General features: G+C 41.1%; 1 protein-coding gene across 4 annotated transcripts in view; it reads right to left on the bottom strand.

Annotated features, from left to right (window-relative positions):
* Positions 1–21,236, bottom strand: part of COL24A1 (collagen type XXIV alpha 1 chain) — a 164,700-nt gene that overhangs the window by 16,379 nt on the left and 127,085 nt on the right. For 2 of the 4 annotated variants that reach the window (XM_053391866.1, XM_053391864.1), the window contains exons 36-48: positions 20,649–20,702; positions 19,895–20,002; positions 16,147–16,200; positions 15,834–15,941; positions 14,785–14,838; positions 13,862–13,915; positions 10,860–10,916; positions 9,678–9,731; positions 8,253–8,306; positions 8,045–8,098; positions 4,771–4,824; positions 3,450–3,557; positions 1,301–1,408 (exon numbers count right to left, since the gene is read on the bottom strand). In XM_053391866.1, the coding sequence (XP_053247841.1) occupies positions 1,301–1,408; positions 3,450–3,557; positions 4,771–4,824; positions 8,045–8,098; positions 8,253–8,306; positions 9,678–9,731; positions 10,860–10,916; positions 13,862–13,915; positions 14,785–14,838; positions 15,834–15,941; positions 16,147–16,200; positions 19,895–20,002; positions 20,649–20,702 (921 nt within the window). The remainder of the gene's footprint in view (positions 1–1,300; positions 1,409–3,449; positions 3,558–4,770; positions 4,825–8,044; positions 8,099–8,252; positions 8,307–9,677; positions 9,732–10,859; positions 10,917–13,861; positions 13,916–14,784; positions 14,839–15,833; positions 15,942–16,146; positions 16,201–19,894; positions 20,003–20,648; positions 20,703–21,236) is intronic. The other 2 variants (XM_053391867.1, XM_053391865.1) reach the window with 2 other exon arrangements.

Genomic DNA, 21,236 nt, shown 5'->3' with positions numbered 1-21,236 from the left:
TTGGGATGTGGTGGAATTGACATGCCTCTGGCCTGGGGAACTGGGTGGGCTTCACTGCTGCAGAGACCCTTATATGGGAAGCAAACACTGTTGGGTTTTCTGCCACTGATGGAAGCCAGCAAAGAACCCTGATATGGGGCGTTTCAGGGTGGGGAGCAGTGGTGCCATTCAGTCCAAAGGATCCAAAGTTCCATGAATCCCCTAAGCAGGCAGTTAGGGTTACTCTGCTGTTTTAATGTGCTCCTAGCTGGCAATATAGCAACCAATAAACTGACAACCCCACATTCCTCCACAGTATTAACAAATGCAATTATAATGACAGTTATAATTACCCCCTACCCTCTCCAGTAGTTCGCTTTAAGCTTGATTCACTTATCATAAAAACAGAAAGCAGTCCCTTTCAAGGCAATTAGTACAAACTAATTGGCCTTCCCTTCGGTACAGAGAGCAGGCTGTGCCTATCTTTCTTTCCAAACCGCTGGGAAATTAAATGCTCTTTCCCCCCCCCTCTTTTTTTTTCACCCTTTCAAAAAGCCTTGTCTTGCTCCTGAAGTAAATTCAGAGAGATAGCTCAATTTGCACTGGGGCTGAAGAAATGCCTGTACCACTCCTAGACTAATTAGGGCTTTCAAATTTCACAGGTCGCCCTTGTGATCCTATAAAATGCTAGTGTGAACTGCGAAAGTTTGTAAAGAGCCTAAAAATAAATAAATGGGAAGCCCTATAAGAAAAACCCTTTTGTTTTAAGGCAGCTTAAAAGGTAAAGGTAAAGGTACCCTTGCCCGTACGGGCCAGTCTTGACAGACTCTGGGGTTGTGCGCCCATCTCACTTAAGAGGCCGAGGGCCAGCGCTGTCCGGAGACACTTCCGGGTCACGTGGCCAGCGTGACATCGCTGCTCTGGCGAGCCAGAGCCGCACACAGAAACGCCGTTTACCTTCCCGCCAGTAAGCGGTCCCTATTTATCTACTTGCACCCGGGGGTGCTTTCGAACTGCTAGGTTGGCGGGCGCTGGGACCGAACAACGGGAGCGCACCCCGCCGCGGGGATTCGAACCGCCGACCTTTCGATCGGCAAGCCCTAGGCGCTGAGGCTTTTACCCACAGCGCCACCCACGTCCCTATTTAAGGCAGCTTACATACATGCATTTTCAGAGAGGGAAGGAGCATACTTCCACAATACCAGGTGCATAAGCTTTGGTAGAAGCTGCAGTTCTGCCTTTGATATTACTTCCGAATGAGCGGGTAGAAATATTTCGAACACAGTGCCAGCCGGCTTGAGAAGCTCCCCATTCGAAGTACCTTTAGTCCTGGTGGTCCAGTGTTTCCTGGCATACCTGGTAACCCCTTTGGTCCCTGAGTTCCAGGATATCCTGCCAGTCCAGCTAGTCCCACGCTTCCTCTGTTACCCTTGACAAGCAAGTTATACATAGTCACATCAACCACTGGTTCCATTTTTCTTAAGCAATATGCCAAACACATGCTTTTGTTTCTTCAAAGTAGCCATGCTCGTTACACACACCTATGTACATCTATCTGCATGCACACTCTTACACAACATCAGTACAATGATGGCATCCTATAAATTGTTATCTAAATAATTATGGTATTATTATTATTATTATTATTATTATTATTATTATTATTATACCCTGCCCATCTGGCTGGGTTTCTCCAGCCACTCTGGGCAGCTCCCAACAGACTATTAAAAACATAATAAAACATCAAACATTAAAAACTTCCCTAAACAGGGGTGCCTTCAGATGTCTTCTAAAAGTCAGATATTTCTTTGACACCTAATGGGAGGGCATCCACAGGGCGGGTGCCACTATCAAAAAGGCCCTCTGCCTGGTTCCCTGTAACCTCATTTCTCGCAGGGAGGGTACCACCACAAGGCCCCCGGAGCTGGGCCTCAGTGTCTGGGCTGAACAATGGGGGTGGAGATGCTCCATCAGCACCAACACTTTGAATTGTCCTCGGAAACGTGATTAAATGATGGTGATATTAACAATACTATTTAAAATGAGAACATGCTGTCTATTGAAAAACATTGTTACTTAGAAATTAACTTTTAACATTTCATAAATAAGCACTAAGTTCGCAACCCCCAATGACTTAGAGAAATAAGGCCCTAAATCAAAGCAGACTAGGGTGATCGGGTATAAAATTGGCCAGAGTTCCTGCATACATAGAAAGTGGTGTTTCAGCAGTTGTATCCCATCCTGGTATCTCTGTTGATGAAAAGTGGGTTGCAAATATGCAGGAATATGCAACTGTCCCGTACGGGGATTAAACCTGCAAGCCTGACATTATCACCAGCATGCTCTAACCAGCTGAGCTATCCAAGTGTTGTGAAGCTACAGAAGCTCTGTGTCTTTTGCACCTAAAACAGACTGGGGCTCCTGGAACTGATTTGCTATTGCAGGAAAAAAAACCACTAAGGTTGTGCAGAAAGGTGGCCGAATCTGATTAATATGTTCCCATTGCAGGATGTGAGATGCTTCTGCATAATAATATAATATAATAATAATTTATTATTTATACCCCACCCATCTGGCTGGGTTTCCCCAGCCACTCTGGGAGGCTTCCAATAGAATATTAAAATACAATAACCTATTAAACATTAAAAGCTTCCCGGTATACCTGTAGGAGCGTCTCCACCCCCATCATTCTGCCCGGACACTGAGATCCAGCACCGAGGGCCTTCTGGCGGTTCCCTCACTGCGAGAAGTGAGGTTACAGGGAACCAGACAGAGGGCCTTCTCGGTAGTGGCACCCGCCCTGTGGAACGCCCTCCCTTCAGATGTGAAGGAAATAAGTAGCTATCTCATCTTTAAAAGACATCTCAAGGCAGCCCTGTTTAGGGAGGTTTTTTAATATTTAATGCTGTATTGTTTTTAACACTCGATTGGAAGCCGCCCAGAGTGGCTGGGGAAACTCAGCCAAATGGGCGGGGTATAAATAAATTATTATTATTATTATTATTATTATTATTATTATTATTATTATTATTAACAAGGCTGCCTTCAGATGTATTCTAAAAGTCTGTTAGTTGTTTTCTCTTTGACATCTGGTGGGAGGGCGTTCCACAGGGCGGGTGCCACTACCGAGAAGGCCCTCTGCCTGGTTCCCTGTAACTTGGCTTCTCGTAGTGAGGGAACCGCCAGAAGGCCTTCGGCACTGGACCTCAGTGTCTGGGCAGAACAATGGGGGTGGAGACATAGTTGGGCCTACACCACAATGGCATGGAACAAGAACCATACTGGCAAACAAATGATGTAGCTACTTCTCAAACAAGTGCTGCTGGCCCTCAGGGAGAGGTGGCAACAGGGCAGGAGGAAATTATGGAATCCCCTTCTTCCATATAGTTCTTGCTTACAGGTGTTTATGATGCACTGAGAATATTTAAAGACTTTTTCAAGTGGAAAACAACCATGCAAGTACTACTCACAGGAAGGCCCTGTTGTCCAGGTAAGCCAGCCTTTCCAGGATTCCCAAGAATGCCCTCTGGTCCAGGATAGCCTTGTACACCCTTCTGACCCAAAGGACCAGGTATACCCTGAAATAAATTTGAGATGTATTAAGACAGCCCTGAACAGCACACTATTTGCAACTAAGCTCTGCTAAACATGATTTTACACAATTAAAAAAAGTACAGTTATATACCTCGAGAAAGTTACTTAAGTCTGAGAGCAGACAACATTTAATTTATTTTTAGATATGCTTCCTCTCTGGATGGAGACACTTTATATTCTGGATTTTCCTTCTTTTGTTTTAGGGAAATAATACTGGCTAATGCCTTTTTTTTTTAATCAGTAGGACTGCTAAAGTGCAACACCTAGCAACATAAACTACAAACATTCTTTCTGTCCAGGCCATTCAGCTTCTGTAGCAGAAGAACAAACATGTTGTACACAACTATGCAACTATGGGAAAAATCAGAAAAGAGGAAATATCTATATTAGAGGACTTTTCAGGGGGGGGGTTATACTTGAAAATGTGCCAGGGAGATTCCCCCCCCCCAGCCCCACTTGTGGGTTTCATTACAAATTACCACTGAAATCTTAGGACTTCCTTTTGTATCTAGGAACAGGTTCATGCTTTAAAGCACTGTGTCAAAATATGCTAAAAAATTTTTGGGCCCTAGTGTTTTCCCTGCACTTTACCACTGAATCAGAGCAAACGGCAATTTGCGGAAAACCCTAACTGCCATTTGTTCCGAATCAGTGATAAAGAGTGGGCTTTCGCAGGAAAAATTGCAGGGGCAGGTAAAAAAGCGACCAGCCCTTTGTAGGCATGTCTAGGACTACAACAGAGACTTTATGAACTGTGGCTTTCTAATGCTCTATTAGACTGCAATCCCAAAAACACTAACTAGACAGAAATCCCCATTAAGCACAGTCCAAGTAAACATGCATAGAACTGAGATATAAAGGTGAAATATGCACATGGTACAATTTAAACCAATTTTTCTACTTTGCATGTTAGTGAATATAATTCCATCTGATAAGCTGTTTTTCATCGCTACATGTCACTGCTTTCTTCTTCTTCTTCTTCTTCTTCTTCTTCTTCTTCTTCTTCTTCTTCTTCTTCTTATACCCCACCTATCTGACTGAGTTTCCCCAGCCACTCTGGGCGACTTCCAGCACATATAAAAACATAATAAAATGTCAAACGTTTAAAACTTCCCAATACAGGGATACTTGCATTTGTGGTGGGTACCTGATACCTGAAATCTAGTGTGTGATTAATAAAACATTTTGCTTACTTACAGACATCCCAGGTTTCCCAGCTTGACCACTCATTCCTTTTTTCCCAATGGGACCCTAGAAATTTCAAAACATGTGTTCACTGACAAAGCCAATGAAACATAAAAGCAGAATAGAAGCTAGGAGCATATTTATTATCTAGCACTGGGGTCAAAGAACACAAGAATCACTTCAGTTTCAGGGGAATCTAAGATCATAAACCGGCTGGATATTCTTTCTACTTGAGTACAAAATCTGCCAAAGCACCACATTCATTCACAAAAGCACATTATCATTTCCCCGAGGTTTTTCTGTTTCAGCAACATGTCATTTATGAGAAAGAATGAATGGGCTGGACAGAATTGCATCCACGTCGCTCACAGGTCAGTTAGAATGGATTTTGTTTTTGTTTTTAAAAAATGTCTCCTATTTATAGGATTTATGGTATTTCCTATTAATAAATGAAACATCACTGGAGTACTTTCAGCTTTTAACTGCTCTATATTAGCCCAAGAACAGATTGAGCCCCCGCCAGAATACATACTGCTTCAGTAGTGCTTAAGACTGCGTAAAATAACAGTTCTTATTTTAAGAGATAAGAGATCCAAGTCAGGAAAACTGGTTTAATATCTGCTTACTAACCAGGGCTGAAATCATGGCTCATTCAGTCTGAACCAGGACAATATCATTTTACTTAACGATCATTAATTTCTACAGCAGCTTCTTTGTTATAAATGTAAGCTATATTATTATGCATCATTGTCTTTTGAACCACAGCTGCTGCCCGCCCAACGTTAAAAATGCAATATCCATAAACAGAAGATAAAGCGTGCTGGGCTGTTTCACACAATCTCATTTCTAAATGTGTGTGTATGTTTATAGAGGGGGAAACAGAATTATACACATGTCCCTCTCTGCTTTGGAGGTAATGCTAAACCCCAGTGCATTCTAAGGACAAACCTAGGTGAGCCTCATGGCTGTGAGTTTGCAAGCTTCTGCTTCCATTTTTGACTGGCCACAGTTTGCTGGGTCATCTGAACCCAACAAACTGTGGTTATTATTAACTAGGGTTTGATGGAACAAGCCAACTTTAAAACCAGAGATTAAGAAAATGATTTGTTTCAATAAAACACTGCAATGGTTAACTTTGGGTTAAATGCAAATCTGCAGTTTTTTGTTTTTTTTAAAAAAGAAGCAAATGCTCCTATCTCTTCTTCCTGGCTGCAGTGATAAGAGGAAGAAGGAATTTGCAAGGTTTGCTGAACCAAGTTTATAAACCATGGAACTTGCTCTCACAGGAGGCAGGGATGTCAACCAACCTAGACGGCTTTAAAAAAAGGATTAGACAAATTAATGAAGGAGAAGTCTATCCATGGCTATGAGCCATAGTTGGAGGAACTAATGTTTCTGAATAGCAGTCACTGGAGAGTGCTCTTGTGCTTGGGTCTCGCTTGCAGGTTTTCCATAGGCCACTGGGAGAACAGGGTGCTGGACTAGATGGACTATTAACCAGATCAAGTAGGCTCTTATGAACACTGGATATGAACCCTCCTACACAATTTTACATTTGTTACCAATTTGGAGTCCATGTGAAAGAAAAGCAGTTCATTTATTATTTGGATTCCTGTTCTACGTGATGCATTTTGCAGAACTTAGCAGCACAGTATGGTTGAAGTTATGGACACAGGTTTAACTGCAGTCTTAAGATGTGCATTTTTCACTAGGCTTCTGGTTGTTAAAACTATTTTTAGGAATAAAACTCTGATATAAAATTTCAGCCTAAGGGACATCAAGGAAAGTTTGAAAGAAGCCCAAAGAGGCTGTGGATTTGGGGTTCTATATTACGCACACCCTGCCAAAGCGGCTTGTGATCACAGTGTAGGCTTTACAGAACTACTGAGATATGCAAGTTAATAAAATGTGGTTTTGCTTTGAGTCACAGATTATCACATACCCTTCAGAAAACAACTTTATTGCAGCAAGACTTGGTGGAAAGTGGAAGTATGAAGGTGCAATGGGGATATTAAAAGCCGTTCCTTATGTAATCCTTTAAAAACATATTAAAAGTCACTCTGTGGCAGAACATAGCATTTCTTTGGCAGCTTTCACTGTAGCCTCAATTCAAAGTATTATTCAGAAGTGGAACATTTATACTTGGCGCTCTGGGACTTGCCCAATACACATTACGCCAAACATGTATCTGCTGTATCTTCTTTACAAGTGAGTTCAAATGGATTTGTACCATGGCCAGAATCCAAAGAGCTCCTATGGATCTCGTGCATGCTCAGTGGGATAGCAAACTCTCCGTGCCCAAGAGTAGCAGCCCCCAAATGCCACATCACTGCTCTTGAAATTAACCTTATTTCCAAATGTGCTGGAGGGCAGAGGAGGGGGGAACTGCTGGTAAAAACTAGACAAGGCAAAAGTTCTGCAAGGTATGCAGAGTTTGTTGTGTGGTTCTTTTGATGATGGCCTTTATCAGCCCAAATGCTCATTCAGATCTGGCTTCCTGAGTTTACTTTTAAAGTCACAAAATAAAAGGATTCCCCCCCTCCCAAAGGAAGAAGCATATTTTCACAACAAAAAATATAAAGAATGGTTAAAAATATCATCAGAGATGAAGCCAGAAAGGCAACTGTTCATAAATGCTGCTGCCCTTTGTATCATTGATGTCGGCACTTAAGATCTTCATCTGCTTATTTTCTAACAGCTTCGTTTTAGGAACTGCCTCTCAAGATATCACAGCACAATGAAAATTAAGCTCGCTGCACTTGAGATCAACACCTGGAGTTCTTGTCCCAGCACCCAACCCTAGACCTCTGCAGGTTGCCACTGTTTGCTGAAATGTGCAGCAGGTACCACCTAATGGGAAAAGCTGGAGTCTTGATGACCACAGGTTCCTCATCCAAGACATAATGAGATATGCAAAGCTAATGGGGTTAATAAGAACTGCCTTGTTGCATCATCTTGCCCAAGGCTTTTTCACCAACAGTGGCCAAAGAGTTGCCTCTGAAAACTCACAGGTACTGCTTTCAAAATGCCCTTTTATGTAAAATTAGATAGATGGGGTTAAGGAGAAGGGCTTTCCAGCAAATGACACCCTCCTTATGAATACATATCCCACTTTCTGAGCAGCTTCAGCAACATATTATATTCCTTTTAGAGTTAATGGGTCCTGGAGACAGAAACAAGTTAACAAAAGAAGCAAGCTTATAAATGAAACTGCTGGTCTGTCTAGTGTTACAGAACTCTAATTTCAAATATGACAAAAAAATGTGTCTTGCTCTTTTCTACCTACTTGAGATCCTTTCTCTCCTTTTAGTCCTGGTTCACCACGTTCACCTGGCTCACCCTTTGGAAAAAGCAAGAAAAGTAATATGAATAAAGCCTAGAAGACATCAAGGCAAAGGAACAGGGATTTCCCACCTGGTAACAAATATAGAAGTACCATTTGTTTTATTATATTTATCAAAGCACAAAGTCAACCTCCTTCACAAGAGACTTACTGGTGGCCCTTGTTGTCCAACAGCACCTCTAAGTCCTGGAAGCCCCATGTGACCCTAGAAATAGGAAATGCAATATATTATTGGACAGACAACTAATACTATCAGTTTCTGGTGAGAGGACAAGCCTGAGAGGAGCCAAGGTGTATTCCAACATGTTTGTTTCAATATATTTCAATATATTTATCACCTTATTGGAGCTTAGTCTTCAAGATATATTCCATCTCCCCAGGTGTTGTGGACTACTACTCCCATAATCCCTGACCACTGGCCATGCTGGCTGGGGATGATGTGAGCTGTTGCCCATAGCATTAGATACCCCAAATTAGGTACCCCAGATACACTCCATTCAACCTGTTTTGTCCTAAAGCATCTATTGCAACATATTGCATTAATCTGTTAATCCTTTGCTCCACCTATTGGCTCATAGCCTGGTAAATCTTGCCCTTGCCTTCTGTACAACCACCTGTTCATCCATCTGGCTTTTGCCAGTGGAAAAATCCTCACATGCCTTTATGCGTCCTTATTTCTGGTCTGTATCTGCACTACCCCTACACTGTATCCAAGTCTTAAAGCCATGCTCCTGCCCGCAATCTCGAGGCGTTGTTGTCAGATAGCATTTGGCCTGGGCTTTGATCCTGTTCATCCTATTGGCTCCTGCCCAACGCATACAGGCAGAGGCTCTAACCTGAAAGAAAGGGATCTCTATTCAGACAAGTAGCAGTATAGGGTCAGGAGCAAACAAAGCGGTTCAGGATCAGGTCAAGGCAGTTAGAAATGACACAGATGTCCCAACAAGTTTTAACCCTATTCATCCAGCCAGTTCCCAAATCTTTACCCAGTTTTCCAGTGGTGACCCTGATACAGTTGAACCTGAATTCTGATTAGCTTCTAGTATCAGATCCTGTCCATAATTTCTTTGGCAGTAGTCAACTCTAGCCCTGTCTTTTGCAATATCACTGACACTGAAATTCTATTCATATCTAGACACAGAGCCATAGCTAGGTGATCTTGCACCCCTGGCAAAACTATCCAGATTGCACCCCCTAGCCACAGACAAATTAGCTCTTCTTTCCGCCTCTCCTCCAACCCACCCCTCGACCCACTCAATTCACCCTCTATTTAAAACAATTTCTTATGAGGCAATAATAAATATTTATGGACATATTTTTTAGCCGATTTTGCGCCCCCCAATAGCCTGCGCCCCTGGCGAGGGCCCACCTCACCCCCCCTAGCTACAGCCCTGTCTAGACAGAACAAAGATTCATTGAGTTTAACGGAATTTACTCCCCGGTAAGTTAGTATAATGTTAGTGATATTGTACTTAACATGCATTCACATGTATGAAAGAGTGATTTTTTCTATTGCTGTTTTAGAATAAACTACAGCGTACGGCCCATATCAATACAAATGGAAGCAGAATTCTACCTTGTAACCAAAATCACCAGGTTCTCCTCTCTCTCCACGTTCACCAATAGGGCCCTAGAGAAATAACCACAAGAAGTCCAGATGGTTTAAAATTTCTTTGAAATTTGGCTGCTTTAGAATAAAAAAAGAAAGGGGAACTTATATTCAAAAGTAACTCTGAGCAGGCCGGGGGAGCAGGAAGAGAGAGAAGAGAAAAAAAGAAAGGAAAAAGAAAGCAAAGCAAACATAGTCAATACAATAAATGATGTCTAAAATTATTTTTATTATGGCTAGTTGAGGTTTTGAATCACATATATTTTAAACCAAAAACAAACAAACTGAAAATGTAATTTCAAGAAATTAGGACTAATCATACTTTAGTTATTGATAAGAATATTTTAAAACTGCAAACTCATTAAAAAAATAACATTCTGTGTACAATAAATTATCAAAATGCCACAAAATTAGGAAATAACAAAATGCAAAACCGATTATCATCATGGAACCAGATTAATTGTCTAAAAACAAAGGCAAAACAAAATCGTTTTGAGCAAGTGATGAAACAGAATTGTAGGTACCTGCCTGATTTCTATAGTAACAATGTTTTAAATTACTGGTGCTACTGACACTAAAAATCTTTGTCGGAATTAGCATTTATACAGAAGTTTGAACGCTCTAAAATGTTACATTTAACCTTACATTTGACCTTTGGGTCAAACTAGATGAGATACTAAAAGTGTTAAAAACTATGACAGAGTTTTGGGTTTGTTTGTTTGTTTGTTTGTTTTACTTTGAAAATAGGTCTGATTTTTATCAGAACTGTGACTGGGGAGGAAAACATTAAACCTCATCTCCCTGTGTCCTGCTATCTCTACGCCTACCCCTGCCCTCACACCCCTATTATTAAATGTCTTACAAACCCTGACACACTTTCTAATTACACATTTAGTGCCACTTCTAGTTTAGCCCCTTGATACCCCTTATGTTTGCTGCTTTCCAAAAAACACACACATGCAATTGCTGGTAGCAATGAAAAAGCTGGAACCTGTACAAATCTAAACATAACGTATTTCAAAGCAACTATACCAATTCCACACATCTTTGCACAACATGAGTGTAGTCTCTGGAGGCAACTATATAATTTTTGGGAACACTTTCAATTCTGAATCACGTATATAGTTTTCTGGATAAAGAAAGACCTACTGGTTCACCTATGGGCCCAGGTGGTCCCAGCACTGTGCTGTCTTCCCCCGGGTAACCCTGAAATAGAGACAAATCAATGGTTTATTGGCCATGAAGCCTCAGGATATTGTTAGTAAACTATGCATGAAAAATCGAAATATAGTCCCTATGCAGGCCATACGTACGCAAAGAGGTACTGAGCCATTTACATAAAAGACTTAGTAGTTTTTGATAGTTATACTTGTAGCATCCCCTCAGCAAACAGATTTTATAACTTATTATTCTGAAGAACCATATACAGTCGTACCTTGGAAGTCGGACGGAATCCGTTCCGGAAGTCCGTTCGACTTCTAAAATGTTCGGAAACCAAAGCGCAGCTTCTGATTGGCTGCAGGAAGCTCCTGCAGCCAATCAGAAGCCACAGAAGCCGAATCGGACATTCAGCTTCCAAAAAGCGTTTGAAAACTGGAACGCTCACTTCCGGGTTTCGAACGTGATTTGTTCAGGATCCAAGGCGTTTGAGATCTAAGGTATAAATGTACTTGCTGCTTCACAGCAAATCTATTGGCTGACCAGTAGTAAGTTCAGTTTCCAAACAGACAGCCCCCCAGAAATAAGTACTGCTCCCAGGTAGATGAGTATGAGATTGTGTGTCCATTCTTAGTATTGTATAAATTGTTTTTCCATTCTTTCTCTTTCCATAAACAGATATAAACCAAAATGTACAAATTACTACTGTTACAAACAGACATGCAATCTAATTATATAGGCACAGCAAAGTAAAACAGCTAATATCTGAAGCACAATTTAATAATAAAATCAGTTGCCATTACGCAAGCTACATTGCATAGAACAATAATTTATTAAAATTAAAAGTTTAAGCATATTTTGTAAGGGCACAATCACCAAACACAAACATGTGAAATTAGATATGTTCAGCATCAGTTGGATGCTATCCTGTGAGTGTACAAAAAAGAAGAAGTAGAATTGCACACAGAAAACCATCTATTTGAGCCACAGCTCCATGTGCTCTCCAATGCACAAATGGAACACCTGGGAGTTTCAGAATTAAGACTTTCCCACCAACTGCAGTGTAGAGAGACAGGTCTGAAAGTACATCCCTTTGGACCTAATAAGCTGCCCACTTATTGAAAGATGTACCGGTATTTTACATTTTATTTGCAAGTGTCATCAGTATCCACCAAAATTAATGGAAAAGCTGTTGAATACTGGAGAGCTGTATGTGTTGTGCATACTGGAAATCGCATGCCTGCAAGCAACCTCTGGCTGTTACCGCGCCTGCTTCCCCCTTTTTCTGCCAGGGACAAGGAAGGAGAAGACAAGCTGCAGTTGCTACAAACCATGGGGGAAATCCCCTATTTTGTGTAAAGCCCTGCCCCCTTTCACAGTGAACAAAGAGATACTCATGTACCCTAAGGACAAATTAGAACAGTGGAAGTGCCTAACAAGAAGCATGGAATCTTATATGATGAACTCTTAAGAAGTATCTGCACTGCTGGGAGCCAAAGGTATTCTTATAAGAATTTTAAGGTCTCAAATACAGAATATTCATAAATGCACACATATCTAAATATATGAATTATGTGTCTGAAATAGTATGGGAGAGCAATCCTGAAGCCATTTTAACTATCCCAATGACTTCAAATATTCCTTTGCAGTAAGGGAGACAAATGGGGAAAGCCTTCCCATTGCCTTTTTACTTGCAAATCCTGTCTTAAGGGCATATTTGTGTATGAATAGGGTGAGCCTGTGACCTGAATTCAGGAACTAAAGTATTATCCATCACAAAAGAATGGCCAGACTGCCCAGGTAGTGCAACCAGTGAGAATCATCAGCTATCCTGGCAGACAGGATTTCTGCTGTAGACCACCTCCTTCTGCGATGTATGTATGATGATTTGAGGGGTGGTCTTGGGCTACAGATTGGGCATTTTCAAAAGTCTATGTAAGGGCTTGCACACCATTGTTCAGCGTTCTCCCTCCTGTGTGTAGTGAGTGGGGACCATGTTGCAACATTTCCTTTAATAAAGATCAGGCTTACTAGTCGCTTAGCTTCTCAATATACTCTGCTTGGCCTCTGTTTTCTCCTACCGATAGGGAAGCCACTTAAGGACTCTGGAACACCCCAAAAGGGAAAGGGAGCAGTTTTTCTTTTAACAGTATGATGTGACAGGAAGAATCAAACCTCACACAGCATATGCTACATCAGGGATGAAATATACTCAGTCTCGAGAGTGGATTTCATGCTCTTTATTCCGCTCATAGTGGTGAGGAGGAATGGAAGCTCCCCTAGAATGTCTGCTTTATATACATTATTTTCACAATGGGCCCCACATGATTGGCTAATTCCAGGATTCTCCTGTAGGCCAATCAGGTTGCAGATTCATTTCCACCTGGAGCTGGATTGGGTGGCTCCTGTGGACCAATTAGACTGCTGCATTCTGGGTCCTACTTTTCTAGGACCAATCAGACTGCTGCATTTTGGATCCTATTCAACTCAGTATATAACAAGAGACAACACGGATTAGAAAAATCAGCACATGCCCTGCTCCCAGCACAATGTCATCAGTCACTGGCTTTATAGCATCTATGCTATAAACCGAACCTGAGGATTTATGCTTTGGCATAAATGTGTGCAACCTAGGCCAAGTCATTTCATTAATAATATTCAGAGGTTTCTCCTCACACAATATTGTTCCCTCAGAGCTTTAAAATAAGAATAAAATAAAAATAAAATAAGAATCTGTAAAAATCAGGGATAGCTCAGTCGGTAGAGCATGAAACTCTTATCTCAGGGCTGTGGGTTCGAGCTCCACGTTGGGCAAAAGATTTCTGCATTGCAGAAGGTTGGACAAGACGACTCTCATGGTGCTTTCCAACTCTACAATTCTAAGTGGATGGAGGGGGATGTGTAAAATATATGCTTATTTTGTGAGCCTCCGAGACTTCTAGCCAACAGCAACAACTTCTGTCAACTACAGTATTTGATACCACTCTTCATACCTTCTCTCCTTTGGCTCCTGGTGGGCCAGGAGCGCCTGGCTGACCCTGGTGACCCTAGGAAAAGAAACAATTAAACATAAATGCCATGCCATGTGTGCAATCTGTTTGCGTTGTTATGTAGTCAATATGCTGGACAATTGAAGACAATAGACCACAACATTTGGGAACAGAAACCACCAGTTTTCAACAGGCCCAGATTCAGTTTTAGTTACAACATGTGTTTTCTGGTCTTGTTGGGATTGATGGAGGATGCCCTTTGATCCGTGATGGAAGAAAGGTAAGATATATATGTTAAAAAAAAAAATCCCAACAAGAACTAAATAAAATCTAACATGTGTTTGGCAGTTTGCCTTTTTGATAATTTTCTTGAAAAATGAAAGTTTCCCAACAATAAATAAATAAAATGGAGCTATCTAATGTGTGTGTATCAGTTTGATTTTTTAAAATATAATTTTCTTGAAAAATGGAAATTTGATGGTTAATTCAAACTGCATAACTTATTTATTTTTTAAAAAGAGAGAGTTGAGTATAGCTGTGGGGAAAATGGCAGCTTTCAATAGGCTTCGTTCAGAATGGCCATCATGAAGCAGACAAGGGACAAATAGGCAGAGCAATCCACATACATGCCTTGATGCCAGGCTGCATGTGCGAATTATGTGGCGGTGTAGTTCTGTCCAGCTCTCCTGGCTAAGCTGGCCTCCTGCCAATGGTAACCAACCTCCCCTTTCTGACTAATGAATGGGTGGGCAAGTGGCCCCCACCAGCGGGAGACATCAAAGCACCCAAATGGGGGGGTGAGGGTGTATAAGAATTTTTTGCACAGGTCAATGGGCCATAACAAATGTAGCGCAATGTACAAAGACGGTACACAGTCAACAAACTCAACAGAAAGGACAGACAGACATTCAGGAAGTGCATCCTACCCCGTAACCTGGAATTCCTGGCTCTCCTGCAGATCCCATTGACCCTAAATGTCCCTGTATGTATAAACAGCAGTAAAGACATTTTAATTTCTAATTAGTTAAGCTCTCAATCCTTCTGATCAGAAAAACAAAAAGGGCATAACCCTCACCCAAGTTAAGCAAATATAAATCCTGTTGATTTCAAATTGTGAGAGTCAAACAGATACTGTCAACATAACATATGTTCATAGTGGCTGGCTCATGCCCAGGGATTTTTTCTTTTCTTTTAATGTAGTAATATTTATATAACCAAATGCCCTGGGGACCCATGTGTTTGAAGGTGTAGGATATACATTTAAGAAGTTAATAAATTATACGATTAAAAAAGTGCAAGTATGAGGTTTGATGGTGTTCTCTCCTGAAAAGCACCTAAAAAGGTATAAGCATGCAGATTATCCTAACTACTTTTTTAAAGGAAACAACAACAGCCTAAAAGGGAACCAGAATAAACGCAGCTTAGATTAAAAAGTCTACCTTCAGCATATTTGAACCAGAAATAGATCTTTTACATAAAAATAATGCTGTAAGGAACACTAATGTCTCACGACAAATGAAACTCATCTGTAGAAAACACAACTTGAAAAAAGAGGCAATGCATGTATTTTTGTAAATGACAAAATCTTTAATAAAAATATAATGCAGGTATAAGTAATTGGTGAAACTAAATGTAAATTGCTTCTTTGAATACACCATTTCAGAATATATCTCTGCAAATAGGTATAGCACAATGTTGTTGTTGTTTAAAAAAGGCACATGCATTAAAAAAAAACACCCACTCAAAACCTATACCCTAATGAACTAAAAATATAGGCAAACAAGTTCTATAGACAAATGAACAGAGAGTCAGTGTGGCATCGTGGAGCAGGAAGATCAAGGTTCAAATTCCCACTCAGCCGTTAAACCGACTGGGGGTGCTTCAGCCAGTCACATTCTCTGTCTCTCTCTCTCTCAGTCTAACCTATTTTACAGGGTTGTTGTGAAGGTAATAGGGAAAACAACTGTATACCAACCATTGGGCCTCTAGTTCCTCTTGAACCCTTTGGACCAATTTCTCCAGGCTGCCCGCGGTCACCTGTGGCGCCAATCTCTCCTGGGGGGCCATGCTGTCCCTTTGCCCCCTTTTGGGGTGGTTAAGAGTCAAAGATAAGACAATACAAGATGTTATTCCAAATGCAAACTGCACTGGAGAGCCAAACAAGAGTCCCAACATCCTGTTAACGTTCTGTTTCAAAACCGTTTGTTTACCACCTGTCCATTATTAATAAATAAATGCTAGGCCCTCAATTAATAAAAATACATGACAGAAGAACCAAGATGAATTACCTTTTTTCCTGGGCGGCCCCTTTGACCTAGAGTTCCTGGAGCTCCTTCGGGCCCCTGAAATATTTGTTATGAAGGAAGAGAGCTTTGAGAACATGTTTAAACTTTGGTGTGAACTGCATAATCTTAGCAAGGTCTTATAACATTCAGCATGAGGGTTATGGGAAACTCTTATTAAACATTAGTATGACTGTTCTGTTTTGGAGAAGAGTGATATAATGCTGGTGATTTTTATCAAGCCAGTGAAAATGCCACAAAAATCTAACATGTCTGAACAGAAAACAACAGCTGGAGACTAAAATAAATTTTGTGCTCAAGCCAAACACTTCATTTAGTAGGGATCTATATTCAGTCAGGGAAGGACTAAAGAATGTCAGATTCAGGCCAGAGAAGTATCTCCAGTGAAAGTAGATGTATTTGCATTACTACGGTTCCTGACTAGGCTTCTACAAAGGAGATAGTAGCCAGTTACTCACTAAGCTAGGGATCAAGCCCACTGGGGCAGACACATGTCCAGGCTTCAAGTTTTCCTCTTAAGCAGTACAGGACATGTTCAATCATCCCTACATGTACTTGATTGGGAAAGCTTTTGGGAAACAACAAGATATTCTGGATTTGCATTGGCATGGTGCAAATCAAAGGCTCAGGAACCACCACAACTGAAGCAATATGTAGTCCACTAATACTAAATTTATTATGTAGCCACCGTCCCCATATTCCCAGTGTTTTGGAAGAGCACAGAGGTCAACAAGTGTCCTCTCATTGAGCAAGTTAGTGCTCCCCTTTTATGTGGCAGTCAGGGATAGAAGGCCCAACTACCATTTGGCACAATGGAAAGAGAACTTTCCCCTCTGGTCCTGAAAACTCTCCTTCTCTTTGTCCTACCCAGCGCTTTCAAACACCTTCCATGGCACCAATATGCACCTATATTAAATGTAGGAGGAAATTAGGGTTGCCATATTTCAAGAAGTTGTTGAGGTATTTTTGGAGGGGGGAGCAAGTTGTTCAGCTTTTTTTTGCAAAATCTCTGGAAAAAATGAAGTTCTCTTAGGAAATTTGCCTAAAAAATCCCAGATATGCCCAGGAAATGCTAGACGTATGACAGCCCTAAAACAGTTCTAGCAAGATTGTTCTCTCATCCTGGAAATTATAGCTCAGTTATCACTGACAAACTACACCTTTAAACTGGAAGCCACAGTTCCTGGCCTAGGCGTGAACAGTATTGTGTACCTGTTCTCAACTGCACAGCAGGACTTGGTGGAGGAGCCATAGCTCAGCAGCAGAGTAGCTGCTTTGCTTCTAAAATCCAAGGAAGTCACTGCTACACAGTGTTGATATTATTGAGCAAGAAAGACCATTGTGTCTGACTCAGTAGAAGACAGTTTTCTTTCCTGTGTTTCTAACAATTTTGTTATTGTTTTGTCTCATTGATTTTCTTCGCATACATTAAGTGGATGTTTCATCACTCTGTTTAATTTCCCAGCCCCATCATCAATGTTTTTATGGCTACAAGAAACAGTAATTTAGGAATGGAGGAAAGCTGTTGATTGCCACACTACAAAAAAACAAACAACACATCCAAAGTATGAAGATTTCAGCAGGCATTTTCATCAACAGCTGACTTCTGGATTAGACTCATTAACTGATAAAACTTTGTATATGCTTGGTGACTAAGAAAAATAACTAGAGGACAACGTGTTGCAGTTGACCAGATTTTGTTTGTCTCATTCTTGGCTTTTCTAGCTAATGCATTATGCAAAGCAAAAGCATTTCTGGTTTGTTCCAAACCGTGTGGTTATCTTGAAAGATCAGCAGCATTGAAGGCCAAGCTAGACGAGATGCCAATCATGCAATTAGCAGCTCCTGAATAACATCTGTGACCTCACAGACCATGCCAGAGTCCCAATTAAGATTGCTCCTCCCTCCCTGTGCCCACTATTTACTTTTCAAAAGCTGCTCATGCAATAATTGCTAGCTGAATGAACAGCATGCACCTCGTTTTTATCAGCCAGGTTTCCTTCAGGAGGAAGGACGGAACAGAAATTTAACAACAGCAACAATCTCATTTAGTTTGGTCCCTAGACAAAATGGCCCGTGCATATGTTCCAGTGCTTAGGGGAAATCTATATTATAAATTGCATCTTAAATGGATAGTAGCAAACAAGTGTTCTGATTATATCATGTTATTGAAATGTCCTGCAATATTTGAGACAGAATAGGGGCTGCATGGAGCATCTTTGGAATACATTGTGCCTTCTTATTATATAAAAATATACAGTGAAATGGTATGTGACATGCTAAATCTATCTCATGGTCCAATGAAAAATACTGGCATCAATATCTGTTAGGATCTACTTAAAATGAAACTCTGAGTAACCAGGATAGGGTTGCCATATGAACCGGAAAATTCTGGTAATGTCCAGGGTAGCTATCAGCAGGGTCTCTAAACCTACTATTCAAGTATGACGTTACTATGTGATAATGTGTGAATAATAATAATGTGAAGGAAGTAGATATGATTTACTACATTTTACCTAGATATATGCAAAGAATGAATAGCGGGGCTGACACCAACATCAAACATTTGTTTTTAACAAACCTTGAAGATACATGCTACATAATAAAAGGAAGAGTTAAATCAGGGAGAAATAGCACCAGAACATTTTACAGCAAAACAATAATCATACCGCAAGGAAGAGACGCTTATAATGTAAGCTACACGTCTTACTCAGAAGTGAACATGACTTAATTAAGTGAGACTTAATCCCAAGTAAATATGTATAGAATTGCAGTCCCAAATCTTCTGATTTTATGCGTTGTCTCTTAAAGATCTACATCTCTGAAGCATATATTTTTTTAAAGATGTCAACATGTGGAAAGCTCTGATTCTGAGCAGGATTTCCACACTTCATTTCATTCTAAGACAAACAACTCTGTGCAATGAGTAATGTTCTGCTGGATTAAACCATTGGGATGAAAGTCTGTTTTGAGACCAGAGTCTTCCCATAGGACTAGGTGGGGCTTTGAACAAGCATTCAACAAGCAATGGAAACAGGAAGCAGAAGTGAACACGAGCTTTCTGTTTTCATGCTTCTGTGTAATGTCTGAAGCGGGAGCACAGATGTGTAGAAACGAAAACTGGGAGGATAAGTGCCACTGCTTATTACGTGAAGTCAATCTGAGACACAGTTAATTCTCCACAACCATCCACAGTGGTGGTCCCATTACTGTGCTTGCCAGCAGAAGTGATAATTAGTGCTAGCTGTGAGACAGAAACCTATCCAAATTGAGCTGGACTGGAATCAACAACTCCCCCCCCCCCAATATGAGCCACTCAGCTGTTGCAACTTTGGCCATAGCTTCCAAGGCATATAGCGACAATTTCTGTACACTAAATGTGTAGTTCTGATGGGGTAGTTATTGGAGAGGATCCCAACATTTCCCCCTAAGGCAGTGTTTCTGATGTGTAGGAAGTCATATTTTCTAGCACTCAAACCACAACATTTTCTTCCTGGGAAAATGCAATCCACCATCCCCAGTGTCATGGGAGGCACCTAGTGGGATCAAAGGCGATAAACAATATATAACTCCCCCCCCCAACCTGTTTCATGGATTTTGTATTTAACTCTTTATTCGCCTAATATACCACTTGCACAAGAGACCAGTCATATAGCATGCTTATCTGCCAAGTTCCCTTGGAGTGAATAGGTCACATTGCTGTTATTTGCACTATAATTCTGAGATTACTTACTGGAATGCCCCTTATGCCGGGTGCACCTGAAGGGCCTGGGATTCCTGGGATTCCGGTCTCTCCTTTTTCACCATCTTCTCCAGGAAGCCCTCGGTCTCCTACACTGCCCTAAAACAGCCACATGCATAAGCAAAGGTCAAGAGGAGATGGAATCTGTTTATCAAGTTCAACCGCCTTGGAAATGTATACATGATTCTGACCAAACTAAGCCCCCTAAAGCAAAATATACATAGGAGGCTTAGTTTGGTCAGAATCGAGTATACACCTCCAGAGCTAACGCTAACTACACTACTTCTGCTACATGAGCCACCATAGCTGCTAGAGGGCCATGAAAATTTCTGCCCCAGGCTTTTCAGACTCGTCTACCCATGTACTATCTGAAACCAAAGGGTCGAATCAGTTGCCAGATGTGAATTATTTTTTTCAACTCTCCTACCCCTCTAAATCACCATCTTAATCCTTCCGTTTTGTTGCAATGTCTGCATGAAGCCTGCTTTGCCAATCACAAGAAACCAGCTTGAAATACATTCCACAACACAGTAAATACAGCTCTTTTGGACAGGCATTGTGCGAAGATGCAAATTCTCTGTGCCTTTTGTCTCTGTGATTTCTTAATGAGGATGCAGCATCAGGGTGACATTGCTGGACAACTTCTATGTACACAAATGCGGCAATGCTGTATTTTGTTATATATTTTGTTTAAAGAAACACGGTACAAAGACAACGCTGGGGCTGTTCAGTTGTTAAAATGTACCTTTGGTCCATCTTTCCCTTGGACACCATCTTCCCCCGGTGGTCCTGGTACACCCTATTTTTCAGAAGAAATAAATCCAAATGTTGTTACTTCCAAAAACTGTGGTGTACAAATACCTAAAATCGAGGTACGTTACCCCGGGGAACAACAGTAGAAGGAACACCATGTGAGGGGTTGGGACAAACAACATATTGAGGCGGGTTGCCACTGTCTTGTCTTGTCTTCCCACAACAACAAGACCTGCCTGAAAAGGAGAGGGGATAAACAGGGACAAACGTCCTGAGCATATCTTGGCAGAGTGAGTTGTGAATGACAGTTCAATAGGGATTTCAGCTCCCTATACCTGAGATGTGTGTAGCTGGAGGAAGTGAGCAGGAGGGAAGGAGGGGGTTACAGGGGTCTGAACTTTTAAAGGAAGGCTTAGCACCCCTCCGCAAAATGGGAAATTTCTATGGGCTTACATCATAATTTGAAATACGCCTGAACCGAAAGGGCTAATGTGTTTATTGGCAAGCAGCATATTCCTTTCACTTATTCAAAACAACTTAACATTCTGGAAGAAATGGTTTTAGGTTGATGACAACAGAC

This window comes from Podarcis raffonei, chromosome 6 (genome assembly GCF_027172205.1).
Source record: "Podarcis raffonei isolate rPodRaf1 chromosome 6, rPodRaf1.pri, whole genome shotgun sequence".
In the NCBI taxonomy this organism is placed as follows: domain Eukaryota; kingdom Metazoa; phylum Chordata; class Lepidosauria; order Squamata; family Lacertidae; genus Podarcis; species Podarcis raffonei.
The sequence above is the reverse complement of the archived record's forward strand: the minus strand, read 5'-3'. Positions and strand labels throughout refer to the sequence as shown.